General features: G+C 39.0%; 2 protein-coding genes across 6 annotated transcripts in view; one reads left to right on the top strand and one right to left on the bottom strand.

Moving 5' to 3' along the window:
• gabbr1b (gamma-aminobutyric acid (GABA) B receptor, 1b) overlaps nucleotides 1–12,949 on the top strand; it is a 127,845-nt gene that overhangs the window by 82,306 nt on the left and 32,590 nt on the right. For all 3 annotated transcript variants that reach the window (XM_052584076.1, XM_052584077.1, XM_052584078.1), the window contains 2 exons: nucleotides 1,115–1,360; nucleotides 2,437–2,500. In XM_052584076.1, coding sequence (XP_052440036.1) covers nucleotides 1,115–1,360; nucleotides 2,437–2,500 — 310 coding nt within the window. The remainder of the gene's footprint in view (nucleotides 1–1,114; nucleotides 1,361–2,436; nucleotides 2,501–12,949) is intronic.
• LOC127979011 (uncharacterized) lies at nucleotides 7,263–12,054 on the bottom strand. Of its 3 annotated transcripts, XM_052584104.1 has the most exons (4): nucleotides 11,302–12,054; nucleotides 11,027–11,223; nucleotides 10,834–10,924; nucleotides 7,263–7,609 (listed from the first exon to the last, which is right to left on the bottom strand). In XM_052584104.1, the coding sequence occupies exons 1-3, from the start codon at nucleotides 11,722–11,724 to the stop codon at nucleotides 10,837–10,839; spliced, it is 708 nt and encodes a 235-aa protein (XP_052440064.1). In that variant the 5' UTR covers nucleotides 11,725–12,054; the 3' UTR covers nucleotides 7,263–7,609; nucleotides 10,834–10,836. The 3 variants fall into 3 exon arrangements, with proteins under 3 accessions (XP_052440064.1, XP_052440063.1, XP_052440062.1); XM_052584103.1 differs by having other exon boundaries at nucleotides 7,263–7,644; nucleotides 11,027–12,053; XM_052584102.1 differs by having other exon boundaries at nucleotides 11,027–12,053.

Raw genomic sequence — 12,949 nt, 5'->3', positions numbered from 1 at the left:
ACTGTCCACCAGTGTCCCGTGTGCTCCCATATGCTGCACGCTTAACAATGACATCATCCTCAGATTAGCATGCCATACAAATTCTGTTTAGATAACTAACTCCGTTTCCCCACTGGGAACGTCCCATAACCTACCTCATATCTTTAGCTGTGCACGTGCTGTTCTCAGATCTGAAAACCCAAAGAGTCTCGTTAGGGTCAGAACGCTAGGGTCCAACTGCTGTCCCCCTGGGAGAACTGGATGGACAGGTGTGAGCTCCAGGGGGTGCTGTCTGGAGCCCACCCAACTCCGGTGCTCTGAGCTGGGAATTGGCTTGACGCATATGTCCCTGCTGTTTTCCTGGATCCGGAGCAATCTGGGCACGTATCCAGACACCTATGCTTCACATCTGACGTAAAAAAAACTGTCATGTTGGACAGGCCAATTTGTGGTAAGATGGCCTTGCTAAATTGGCTCAACATCACCATAATTTGTTCCCCCCATCCTCGCTTTACCGTCATTCACTTTGAGGGTGTAATTTAAAGAGAGCTGAAATGGTTCTTGAGGCGCAGTTTCTCTTCGTACACGTTCTCTGCTGTCCATTTGCATCAAGCAATCACCAGATGCCCATCTGCAGCTTGGCTTATTTCCTAAAACGCACCTGTTTGAAGCGAGGAAGGTGCCTCAGCTGTTTCTATAAGGTGTGAAAAATGTCAAGGAAATCGGTTTTCATATGCCGCCGCGATAAATGCGTGCCAACTCTTTTTTTCCCCCCAGTACCCCATAATGACATGGAACATCTTCAGAGCGTGTGTGAAAGCGGGAGTTTATTTTTGGTGCTTCAGCTCCTGGTGTGTGTGAATGAGGATTTCATACCCAGGAGAAAAGTACCTCCGTCTATATGATGCAATCCCACGGTTATGAACTGTAACTTTACCTTACCTTGACCCCTCTCTCGCATTCTCGCTGTCAGAAGTCTAATGCTTTTTTTCAGTTAGGCACTTTTGTAGCGACAGGGAGGTCATGCTTAAAATCCATCATGCATAAGCTCTTGTTAGCGCACTGAGTTTATCCTGTGTGCGTATGCTTTCATATGCATGCCAGATGATACCGTACGTCCTCTGTTTTGATCCAGACCTCACAGGAGTTCCTAGCACAGCTGATGTCCAAGCTGGGTGGGAAGAATCCAGAGGAAACCGGAGGGTTTCAGGAAGCTCCTCTGGCGTATGATGCGGTTTGGGCTCTGGCTCTGGCTCTCAATAAGACAGTGGGGCCTTTGAAGGCAAAAGGACGAAGATTGGAAGATTTTAATTACAATAACAAGGACATTACTGCGGAGATCTACCGAGCCCTCAACACCAGCTCCTTCGAGGGGGTTTCGGTGAGTGACAGCTTTGGCTACATTAATCAGTAATCAGTAGTCAGTAATCATATTTAGTGATACACAATTGTGATACTACAGTAAAACTAATATGCAAACTAATGCTGTTATTGTAAATTAAATCTAGCAAAAAATGCAGTTAATTAAGCTGGAATAATAAAATAATAAAATTGAAATATTTCAAAATACACAAACATCTAAATTATTGACATGATTAAAACTTTTCTGAAATACTTACTGCACTCAATCTTCTACTGGACATGTGCGCGCATCTTTACTGATTTTAATAAAGTAATATTGTTAGTAACATTTCAAGATGAACACTTTCTAGACTGAAGCAACTTAGGCTTACTTGATTATTCATACATCATTTTTAGAAACATCATGTTAAAATTTGAGTATCAAATATCAGGTTTATTTGTTTATCTCCCAGTCATCATTGTATTATAATACTATGATATTAAATGTTTTGCCCCCACAATAAAAACTATTGAACTTTGATCATAATTAAACTAAACATTTAAATATTATCTTACTGAGTCATATTATTTGGAGATATTGAGAGACAACTGATATTTATATGTATTTTATGTAGTTAGTCTGTTAAACTGTTATAAAGATCTCACTGATATTACATTACAAGCTATGAGAGTTCATCTTACCTTTTAGCAATATTAATATAAGCAACTGCACCAAATTGCATATTTGCATTTTCTCACCAATGTATAAATAAAAGCCTAACGTATCAAATCTAATGTTCAACAAGAATATATATATTATATATATTATACAAATATATATATATATGTGTGTGTGTGTGTGTGTGTGTGTGTGTGTGTGTGTGTGTGTGTGTGTGTGTGTGTGTGTGTGTGTGTGTGTGTGTGATTTCTTATCGGGTTGAATCTAAATATTTGCAGGGTCAAACTAAAATTAAAATGTAAACTGAAAAAAAAAAAAAATAAATAATTCAAAACATTGATGAAAACCACAGTAGCATGTAAATAATACTACAGTATACTCAATTTTAAGAGAGTGATAGACACAGCAGTATAAAAAATGTTTGTGTTCTCTTTCAGGGTCATGTGGTGTTTGATGCCCAGGGCTCCAGAATGGCATGGACCCTCATCGAACAGCTGCAAGGTGAGCAAAACAAAAGTCATTTTATGATTAATTTCCCCCTGAAAACAGATAGGTACAGATATAATAAAGGGTAAATGAGAGTGAGTGTGGACAGCAGGTGTAGCCTGTATGCATGGTTGCTTCTGCTCAATTCTAAAATGATGAACGACTCTGCGATCATTGTTCTTGCTCCATTTGGAGAGTAGCACAGGTGTCAGATAAAACACTTATTTTCCTAGGTTCAAAAGCTCCAGAGCTGTAATCATTTTGCCAAAGCCAGAGAAACGACTCTTGAATAGTTTTTTTTTTTAGCTCAGTATTTTTTTTTTTTTACACAGCTCTCATGCACTGTCAAAAAAACGATTGAAGAGAACAAAATTTCATGCGCGTGAAAACTTAATACAATTCACTGAATATTTTAGTAGACATGGTGGATCAGAAGAAGGCACTGTCATATCCAGACTAAATTAGATTTTTTTTTAAACCATTCATTTTTGTGTGTACTTTTTTATAAGATCAATCATTTCGGGACATAGGTTTGAAAAAAAAAAGACATTTACATATGGATATCTATGCATAATGTTGCACTTTCTTTTTTTCTTCGTTGGCCGATATGACATTTGTTTTGGACTTTAAAAAAGGTTTCTGATGCCATCATAGGAAGGTGTATTTGTCACCTATAAAAGAGTCAAATTATGGGGTAAACTGTGATGTAGTGAATAGTATGCAGTTGTTAATCTGATCTTAACATGGCACAACTCTTTAAAACAGTTTCTAGGTCACTTATATGAATGGAGTCTTCATCTTGTAGGAGCCTGTATCATTTTGATCATATTTTTCAAAAGAACTATGTATTCCTTTGGGTCTAAAACTTTTTAGAGTAGAGAAATGCACACTTAGTTCACCCTGAACAAAAGTAAGAATTTATAACAGAGTAAAAAGAAGTGAGCTGCAATAGTCTTCTGTGGAAAGATACCTGCTTCAATGTACTCATGGCAGAAGTCACTGCTTGTAGGTGTTTTAAGTGTATCTGTGCCCTACATTAGCACGTCTTTGCTTTATATTCCATGCAGATCTCTTGACTGTGTGCTTTTCTGCATGTACAGTCTTTTTCAAGTCTCCCCACACCACTTCTGTGAGGTTGAGATCTTGGATTTCAATCGATAGCCCAGCATTTCGTCTTTGTTTTTGACTATTTTTGTGGTTATGCTTGAGGGTTTTGAGTCATTTTATTGCAAGGTCTGCTTTGTACATGTCTACATTTCAGCTTTAACTTTTTGACAGACTGTCTCACGTGGTTTAGTCCTCTGGTACAATGTGGGATTCATGGTTTACCCTGTGATGCCAAGCTGACAGGGCCTGAGGCAGAAAGTAACCCCAAACCAATAAAGCTTCCACCAGCAAGCTTTACAGTTGCTGCAAGGGTCTTTTTATCAAAGCAATCAAAGCACTTTTTGGTCTCCACATGTCTGGTATTGTGACCAATCAGCTCTACCTTTGTCTCATCTGTCTAGGACATATTGTTCCATTAGTTCTGATTCATAGCTTGCTTACCTGCATAAGTAATCAGGACCTTTTCTATGACATTAAAATTGAGTTCCTGAGGACAATAATAAGTGTTAATAACAATATAACTAATTTTAAGTCATCCTGCAGCCCTCTTTTTGCTAAAAGCTGCCACAAGAAAAAATGCAATCTAAAAAAAATAAATTTCTATGTTGAAATTGCATCATGTTGAAACATTGGGAATTTATAAATAATATTATACTCCTTACGATGCCATTTTTATTCTTTCCACCAACCCACAAAGCCTCATGCACAGATATGGGATATCAAAGAAGGAATACATATATTCTTCCTTCAGAAGCCAACTAGATGAAAGCATCTTAGTAGACAGGATGTTATGCAAAAATTGGATTCAGACGTGCCTGGCTGCCTTCTTACCTCCGTGTGGGTAGCATTTTTTCAGCTGTGATTTACCACATTCCTGTGTGTGTAGGTCTGATGGTGGGGTTAAAAGAAGTTAAATAATTAATATATTTAAACAAATGATTTTTATACTGAAACATGAGCACTTAAAGTGTTAACACTTTAAGGACCAATTCTCACTATTTAAAATATGACGTTGCTAAAAAAAAAAACAACATTATTTTGTGTATTTAAAATGTTTTTATGTGGTTTAAGGATAAAAAAAACACATTATTTTATACCAAGTCAGATTCAAGCATTCAACGGCCCTGTAGTATAAATATAACTTAACTACTGGTTGCTAGTCATGTTCTCTTTTTGAAAACCAAGCAAAGTATTTTCGCTTTCACAATGAAGCACATTGTCTCCATGAAATGGCAGCTGCAACAATACTACAGTGAGAATAAAAGTTACGCTTTCTTTCTTTGCATGAACATTTGGGCGGCGTTACGCAAATCTTCCCACACAGTGATGTAGATGTGTTTGTTTGTTTAAACTAGGCATTTTAGGAGGGCGTGGACAAGTCTTGACTTTTAAAGAATATCTCTTTGGTTTGAGACTTCAGTCTTTGCAACTTTAGGGATCTTATCTATTCACAAACCCCTTAATAACACTCCAAAGAGAAAGGAAAATTTGAAATCACATCAAATGACTAATTTAACTAGTTGCTTATTAGCATGCTAGCATATTGCCTGTTATTTAGTATTTATAAATCACATCAATGCATTATTCTGCATCACTATATTTTATATCCATTAACCCGACCCAATACTTAAACTTTACAGCTACCTTGCTAACTAATAAAGGATTAGTTCATTTCCAGATAAAAAAATCCTGACAATTTCCTGACCCCCATGATATCCAAGATGTTTATTTCTTTCTTTCTTCAGTAGAAAAGAATTTAAGGTTTTTGAGGAAAACATTCCAGGATTCTTCTCCATATAGTGGACTTCAACAGGGATCCAAATTGAAGGTCCAAACACAATTGAAGGCCTCAACACAATCTACACAGGTCTTATCTAGCAAAATGATAGTCCATTTTCTAAAAAACAAAAAATTATATAATTTTTAACCACAAATATTCATCTTGCACTAGCTCAACCTCACACATTACATAATCACGTTAAAAGTGTAACACTTGACGTAGGCAGAAGTACCGACCCAGTGTTTACAAAGCGAACTTGTAAAGAAAGTCAAATGCCCTTTACAAAAAAAAAAAAAAAACGCTGGAGGAAAGCAATTGAATGAAGTTTTTGCCCTACCCTACCTTTTTGAACAGAAGTACACAGAGAAAAACCCAACCACGTGACTTTTCCAACGTGATTATGCACTGGATGAAGTCACGCATGGCAGAGCTAGTGCAAGATGAGCATTTGTGGTTAAAAAGTATATGCATTTTTATTTTTAGGAAACGACCAATCATTTTGTTTGATCCTCGCCTAAGAGCCCTTTGAAGGTGCATTGAAACTGCAATTTGGACCTTATAAACCCATTGGCTCTGATTGAATTAAACTACATGGAGAAAAATCCTGGAATTTCTTTTCAACTGAAGAAAGACATGAACATCTTGGATGACATGGGGGTGAGTAAGTTAACAGGAAATTTTATTCCTGAAGTTAAGTAATCCTTTAATAAGCAGCAAATTATGACTTTATTGAGGGAAAACTCTTAGTTAATAGTGAATATGTGTTCCCTATTCTAAAGCGTGAAACCATTAAATGACATCATGGCGCCTGTATGAAACCAGTTTCCTTAGGACATTCCCTCATGCATCAAACAAAGGAGCATCAAAACATATATAAAGTCCCATAGTTCACAGTGCATGATGGAGCAAAACCTGCACCAGGTTAAAATATCTCTCTATAAACCTCTGATGGAGTTGTGTCAGTGTATAAATGTGGATGCCAGTGTAAAATAAATGATAGTATTAAAGGTTCACAGGAGCACAGTGACCTCTATCATTGCTCGATGAAAGTTCCTGAAGCTGCTACAACTCTTCATGAATATGACAGTTTGGACAGATTGGGCTTTTGGCCTAGTCTGGCAAAGGTTAACAAGAATCCAAGGCCTCATCACAGATGTTTAGAGCTTCTTTGAAGATGTCAGTGTTGTGGGATTGAAAGTCTAACAAGGTAAGCATCATAAGAATGACCGGTAAACTTCAAAACCATCTTTTGGAAAGAAACATTTATACAGCCAGCATCTGGAATACCAATGGAAGCCACATATCCCATGCAGGCTTATTTCCAGACTTAAGTATTCCATTTGAACTTCCAGACATGGTGACAGGGGCATCTCTCCCTTCATTTGCTTGTTAACCTACTCAAGTGATGAATGCATTGTGACTGCAACCTCAGCTGTCGCATGCAGATTGGATCCTTTTCTCTCTCCTGTCTTTTTGTTTTCAGTCTTTGTATTGGCGTCATTTCAGAAGCTCTCTTTTTGATCAGTGTGCCTGTGTTCCCCTGTTCAATCTGTCACATCTCTTTGTGTCTATGCGCTTGCCCAGATCCTACGTCAATCCCTCTTTGTTTGACACAATAAAAAATAGAACTAGATTTTAACATTTTCTGAAGAAAATATGAATAGTTGCCCCTCCAGAACTCTCTGCCACAGTGTTGCAGAAGTCATTACAGTGCCTCTGCTACGGTGTTGTTGTGCAGTTGCTAGGGTGTTTTGTGTGATTTCTTGGTGGTTTCTTCCTGGAGCACCATAATGTAAGTTGAGCTTGCCCATCAAAAGTCACCTTCACAATGCCAGGGTGATGTGGGTGGTTGTCAGAGTGTTATGTTATTTCTAAGTGTTTGCTAGAGCATTGATGTTCAATTCAAGTTTATTTGTATAGCGCTTTTTACAAAACAAATCGTTACAAAGCAACTTTACAGAAAATTATGTTTCTACAATATTTAGTAGTAGCTAGTAGTTTGTGCACATTTGACAGGATTTTAGAAAAACTAAAAAATAATAATAATACAAGACGTAGTCAGCTAGACGATGAACTATCAATATTATTAATTAAGTTATTATATGATTAAGTCACACATTTAGGAATAATTGTTAGTTCTGTTTGTTCATTCAGGGTTAGCATCATCTGAGGTCCTCTGAGGGTCAGCATCATCTCTTCTCAGGTGTTCTGGATCCAGACTGGAGCTTGTGTAAATCCTAGTTACCACGGGATGTGAATCCCGTGGCAAAACATAGAAACAAAATACAGACATCATTAGCATAGCTGCTGATCCAACAAAGTAAAATTAGTTTAACCCAAGCTAATGAATAAAAATGCACCTTTGATCAGATGCAACTACACTCACAATTAAAATTAAAAAGATACATTATTCGAATGCTTGGCGAAAGAGATGTGTTTTTAATCTAGATTTAAACAAAGAGAGTGTGTCTGAACCCCGAACATTATCAGGAAGGCTATTCCAGAGTTTGGGAGCCAAATGTGAGAAGGCTCTACCTCCTTTAGTGGACTTTGCTATCCTAGGAACTACCAAAAGTCCAGCGTTTTGTGACCTTAGGGTGCGTGATGGGTTGTAACGTGGTAGAAGGCTAGTTAGGTACGTTGGAGCTAAACCATTTAGGGCCTTATAGGTAAGTAATGATAATTTGTAACTGATGCGGAACTTAATAGGTAGCCAGTGCAGAGACTGTAAAATTGGGGTAATACGATCATATTTTCTTGACCTCGTAAGGACTCTCGCTGCTGCATTTTGGACGACCTGTAGCTTGTTTATTGAAGAAGCAGGACAACCACCTAGAAGTGCATTACAATAGTCCAGTCTAGAGGTCATGAATGCATGAACTAGCTTTTCTGCATCAGAAACAGATAACATGTTTCGTAGCTTGGCAATGTTTCTAAGATGGAAGAATGCAATTTTTGTAACATTGGAAATATGATTTTCAAAAGACAAATTGCTGTCTAATATAACACCCAGATTTCTGACTGTAGAGGAAGTTACAGTACATCCGTCTAGTTGCAGATTGTAATCTACAAGATTCTGTGTAGTGTTTTTTGGTCCAATAATTAATATCTCCGTCTTATCCGAATTTAATTGGAGAAAATTCTTTGTCATCCAATCTTTTACATTTTTAACACAATCTGTTAGCTTAGATAATTGGGAAGTTTCATCTGGTCTCGTTGATATATATAGCTGAGTATCATCAGCATAACAGTGGAAGCTAATTCCGTATTTTCTAATAATATTACCAAGGGGCAACATGTATATTGAAAATAGAAGGGGACCTAGGACGGATCCTTGTGGCACTCCATATTTTACTGATGATAAATGAGATGACTCCCCATTTAAGTAAACAAAATGGTAGCGATCGGACAGGTAGGATCTAAACCATCTTAGAGCCTGCCCTTGAATACCTGTATAGTTTTGTAATCGATCTATGAGTATGTCATGATCTATGGTGTCGAACGCAGCACTAAGATCAAGTAAGACTAGAAATGAGATGCAGCCTTGGTCTGACGCAAGGAGCAGGTCATTTGTAATTTTAACAAGTGCAGTTTCTGTGCTATGGTGGGGCCTAAAACCTGACTGAAATTCTTCATACAGATCATTTTTATGCAGGAAGGTGCTCAATTGAGCAGACACAACTTTTTCTAAAATTTTAGACATAAATGGAAGATTTGAAATAGGCCTATAATTTGCCAGTACACTAGGATCTAGTTTTGGTTTCTTAATAAGAGGCTTGATAACCGCCAGCTTGAATGGTTTTGGGACGTGTCCTAAAGATAACGACGAGTTTATGATATTGAGAAGCGGTTCTTCGGCTACAGGTAACAGCTCTTTCAGTAATTTAGTGGGTACAGGATCTAATAAACATGTTGTTGGTTTAGATACAGTGATAAGTTTATTTAGCTCCTCCTGTCCTATGGTTGTAAAGCACTGCAGTTTATGTTTGGGTGCGATGGATGAAACTGAAGTGTTAGATGCTGTAGAATCTACATTCGCTATTGTATTTCTAATGTTATCTATTTTATCAGTGAAGAAATTCATAAAGTCATTACTATTTAACGTTGGTGGAATATTTGAATCAGGTGGCATCTGGTAATTTGTTAACTTAGCCACTGTGTTAAATAAAAACCTTGGATTGTTTTGGTTATTTTCAATGAGTTTGTGTATATGCTCTGCCCTAGCAGTTTTTAGAGCCTGTCTATAGCTGGACATACTGTTTTTCCATGCAATTCTAAAAACTTCTAAGTTAGTTTTTCTCCATTTGCGTTCAAGACTACGAGTTACTTTCTTGAGAGAGTGAGTATTACTGTTATACCATGGTACAGTACGTTTTTCTCTAACTTTTTTCAATTTGATTGGGGCAACAGCTTCTAATGTATTAGAGAAAATAGTGCCCATGTTGTCAGTAATTTTGTCTAATTCATGTGTATTTTTGGGTACAAATAGCAGTTGAGATAGATCAGGCAGGTTATTTGCGAATCTGTCTTTGGTGGCTGGAACAATAGTTCTGCCCAGACGGTATCGCTGCGACATATAGTTAATATCAGTTATACGCAGCATGCACGATACGAGGAAATGGTCTGTAATATCATCACTTTGAGGTACAATATCTATAGCAGTAAGATCGATGCCATGCGATATAATTAAATCTAGTGTATGATTAAAACGATGAGTGGGCCCGGTGACATTTTGCTTGACTCCAAAGGAGTTTATTAGGTCAGTAAACGCAAGTCCTAATGTATCATTTGTATTATCAACGTGAATATTAAAATCTCCCATGATTAGCGCCTTATCAACTGTAACTAGAAGGTCTGAGAGGAAATCTGCAAATTCTTTTAGGAATTCTGTATACGGCCCTGGTGGTCTATACACAGTAGCCAGAGCAAGAGATACATTAGATTTCTTTTGCATGTCTGACAGAGTAACATTTAGCATTAGTATTTCAAAAGAGTTAAACCTGTATCCTGTTTTCTGGGTAACATTGAGAATATCACTATATATTGTTGCAACACCCCCGCCACGACCAGTCTGACGGGGCTCATGCTTATAACAGTAGTTTGGTGGAGTAGACTCATTTAGACCAAAATAATCATTTGGTTTTAGCCAGGTTTCAGTCAAGCAGAGTAAATCAAAACTATTATCTGTGATCATTTCATTTACAATAACTGCTTTTGGTGTGAGTGATCTAATATTTATGAGCCCAAACTTTAAAAATTGTTTTTGTTCATTTACTTTACATTTTTCTGGTTTAATTACGATAAGATTTTTTCTAGATCCTACATTATATTTATATTTATATTTTGACCTCACTATTCTGGGAACAGACACAGTCTTAATAGGTTTTACAGCGCAAGTACTTTTATCATTTAAGCGGGTGGAACAAAACTCATCATAATGGTTATTTGAGAATTGACTTACTAGTCACATGGAGCGAAGTGTCCTGGAGATGTTGTCAGAGAGAAGCTCCGCTCCGACTCGACTGGGGTGTAATCCATCAGCGCGAAACAGTCTAGGACGCTCCCAGAAAAGATTCCAGTTATTAACAAATAGCAGTTTCTGTTCTTTACACCATGACAACAACCATTCATTTAAAGCTAAAAGTCTACTGAACCTTTCGTGTCCTCGTCGATACGTGGGCAGTGGTCCTGACACGACGATCGTCGCCGCGGGCGTCGTGCTGCGAACCGTCTCGATCAGGCTCCTGAAGTCCCTCTTCAGCGTCTCCGTCTGCCGCAGCGTGGTGTCGTTAACCCCGGCGTGAAGCACGACCGCTCTCGGGCTCTCGTCGTCCTTCAGGATCGCGGGTATCTGCGCAGAAACATCGAGAACACGAGCACCAGGCAAACAATGAGTGTGCACTTTACCTTCGGCTAACGTAGCACTTACGTGTCGGACGATGGAGTCTCCGATGATCACAGCGTCGCGTCCTGTCTCGCGGAGGGGAGCGAAGCGGTTCTGGATGGAGATCTCGAAGGCAGGAGGGGGAGATGTCGTCGCCCGGGACCCGGCTCGCATCCTCCGCTGTGGATGCACCCAGGGTCCGTGGTGTCCCGGCGTCGCAGTGAAGGACATCTGGGAAGATCGCGTCCTGGGTGCACCGGGCCTGCGCAGAGAAACACACGGAGTAGACGTGGTGGGACTGTTAACAGCACGCTGTATACTTACACCGGACTTGTGAGCGTCAGCCCGGGATGATTCCAGCGCGGCTCTCCGCTCTCTCAGCTCGGCCTGCCTCCGTTCCAGGTCGCGAATCTGCTTCCCCACGGCCTCGAGCTCGAGCTGCACAGAGTGGAGACATTCATCCGCCATTAAAGCAAGTAACAGTGAGTACAGCAGTGGTAATGTGTGTGAATAGAGTATTAGCAATGTAAGCTCAGTTAGCAGCAACCACGCTTGCTGATGCTAACTGGCTAAAAGCTAATAGCGGACCCGGGAGATCAAAATAAATCTAGTGATAGCGAGTCGCTCTAATTGTTTTTGTTGTAGAATACAATAGAGGATATATTCACGCGTTATATAAACGGAAACGATGGTGTATAAAATAGATTTTTAAGTTAAAAATAGTCAATGAAAAGAATATAGTGACGGAGCTCAAACGCAGTTCAGCCGTCAACAACAAACAGGAAGTTTTTGGATGTGTTGTTGTATTCTAATCCAAGTCAAAATATTCCACCAAAATTGTGAGAGATGCTTGCTCATGCAAAAGTTACTTCCAGAGAGCTAGGTTAATGTAGGAAGAATTGTGAACATTGAGTCCTTTGCTGGATGACATTAGTTTCAGAATGAAACTGTAGGAAGATCTACAACCAGAAACCACAGCGAGCTAAACTGATACAATCTAAATGGTGGAACAGTCTTTTAGGTGTTTCTTCTCATGCCTGGATCATACAGCGCTTCCGGAGCCTTTCTTTCTTCCTCTCTTTTGCCTCTCTTTCAAATCTCCCAGGGGAAAGCCCAAGCTGACTAGAGTAATTATGCTTAATGATCACCTGATAATTATAATGGTTCTTACTTAAGCTAATTTCTTGTTGTGTTTGGGGGTGGAGGCCCTCAGAGCCCTGCACAGATCTCTGATGCCCAGCAGTGTGTGTTTGAGAAAGAGAGGGAGAGTGTGCATGAAAGAAAACAGAGAATTGGAGCAGGAGGGAGAGAATGTAACAGAAGATAAATTCCTCTGTCTTACGGTCCTCTCTCGAGCACTGCTGATACGGTGGGACGCAATTACAGCGCTCTCTATAAAGCTGATTTTAAAGGAGAGCAACCCTATTGTGCATTCTCATCAAAAGCTCTGCTGATACGCCTGCTGGAAAATAAGGATTGATGATGATGGATCTGTTTTCAGTCTGTTTGTCTAATCCAAGTGTTGTTTGGTCTCTAAAGACTGCCCTAAATCTGATCCAGCTTCACCGTATTGATTTACAGCAATGTGTAGTGACGTTTCTCTTTCCTTTGTTCCTCCCTTAAAACTCTCCTTTTACCTGTTTTCAGCCTCCCTGCATCTCTGGAAGTCAACGTGAAATCAAAATTGACTGTT

Source organism: Carassius gibelio, chromosome B19 (genome assembly GCF_023724105.1).
Source record: "Carassius gibelio isolate Cgi1373 ecotype wild population from Czech Republic chromosome B19, carGib1.2-hapl.c, whole genome shotgun sequence".
In the NCBI taxonomy this organism is placed as follows: domain Eukaryota; kingdom Metazoa; phylum Chordata; class Actinopteri; order Cypriniformes; family Cyprinidae; genus Carassius; species Carassius gibelio.
The sequence above is the reverse complement of the archived record's forward strand: the minus strand, read 5'-3'. Positions and strand labels throughout refer to the sequence as shown.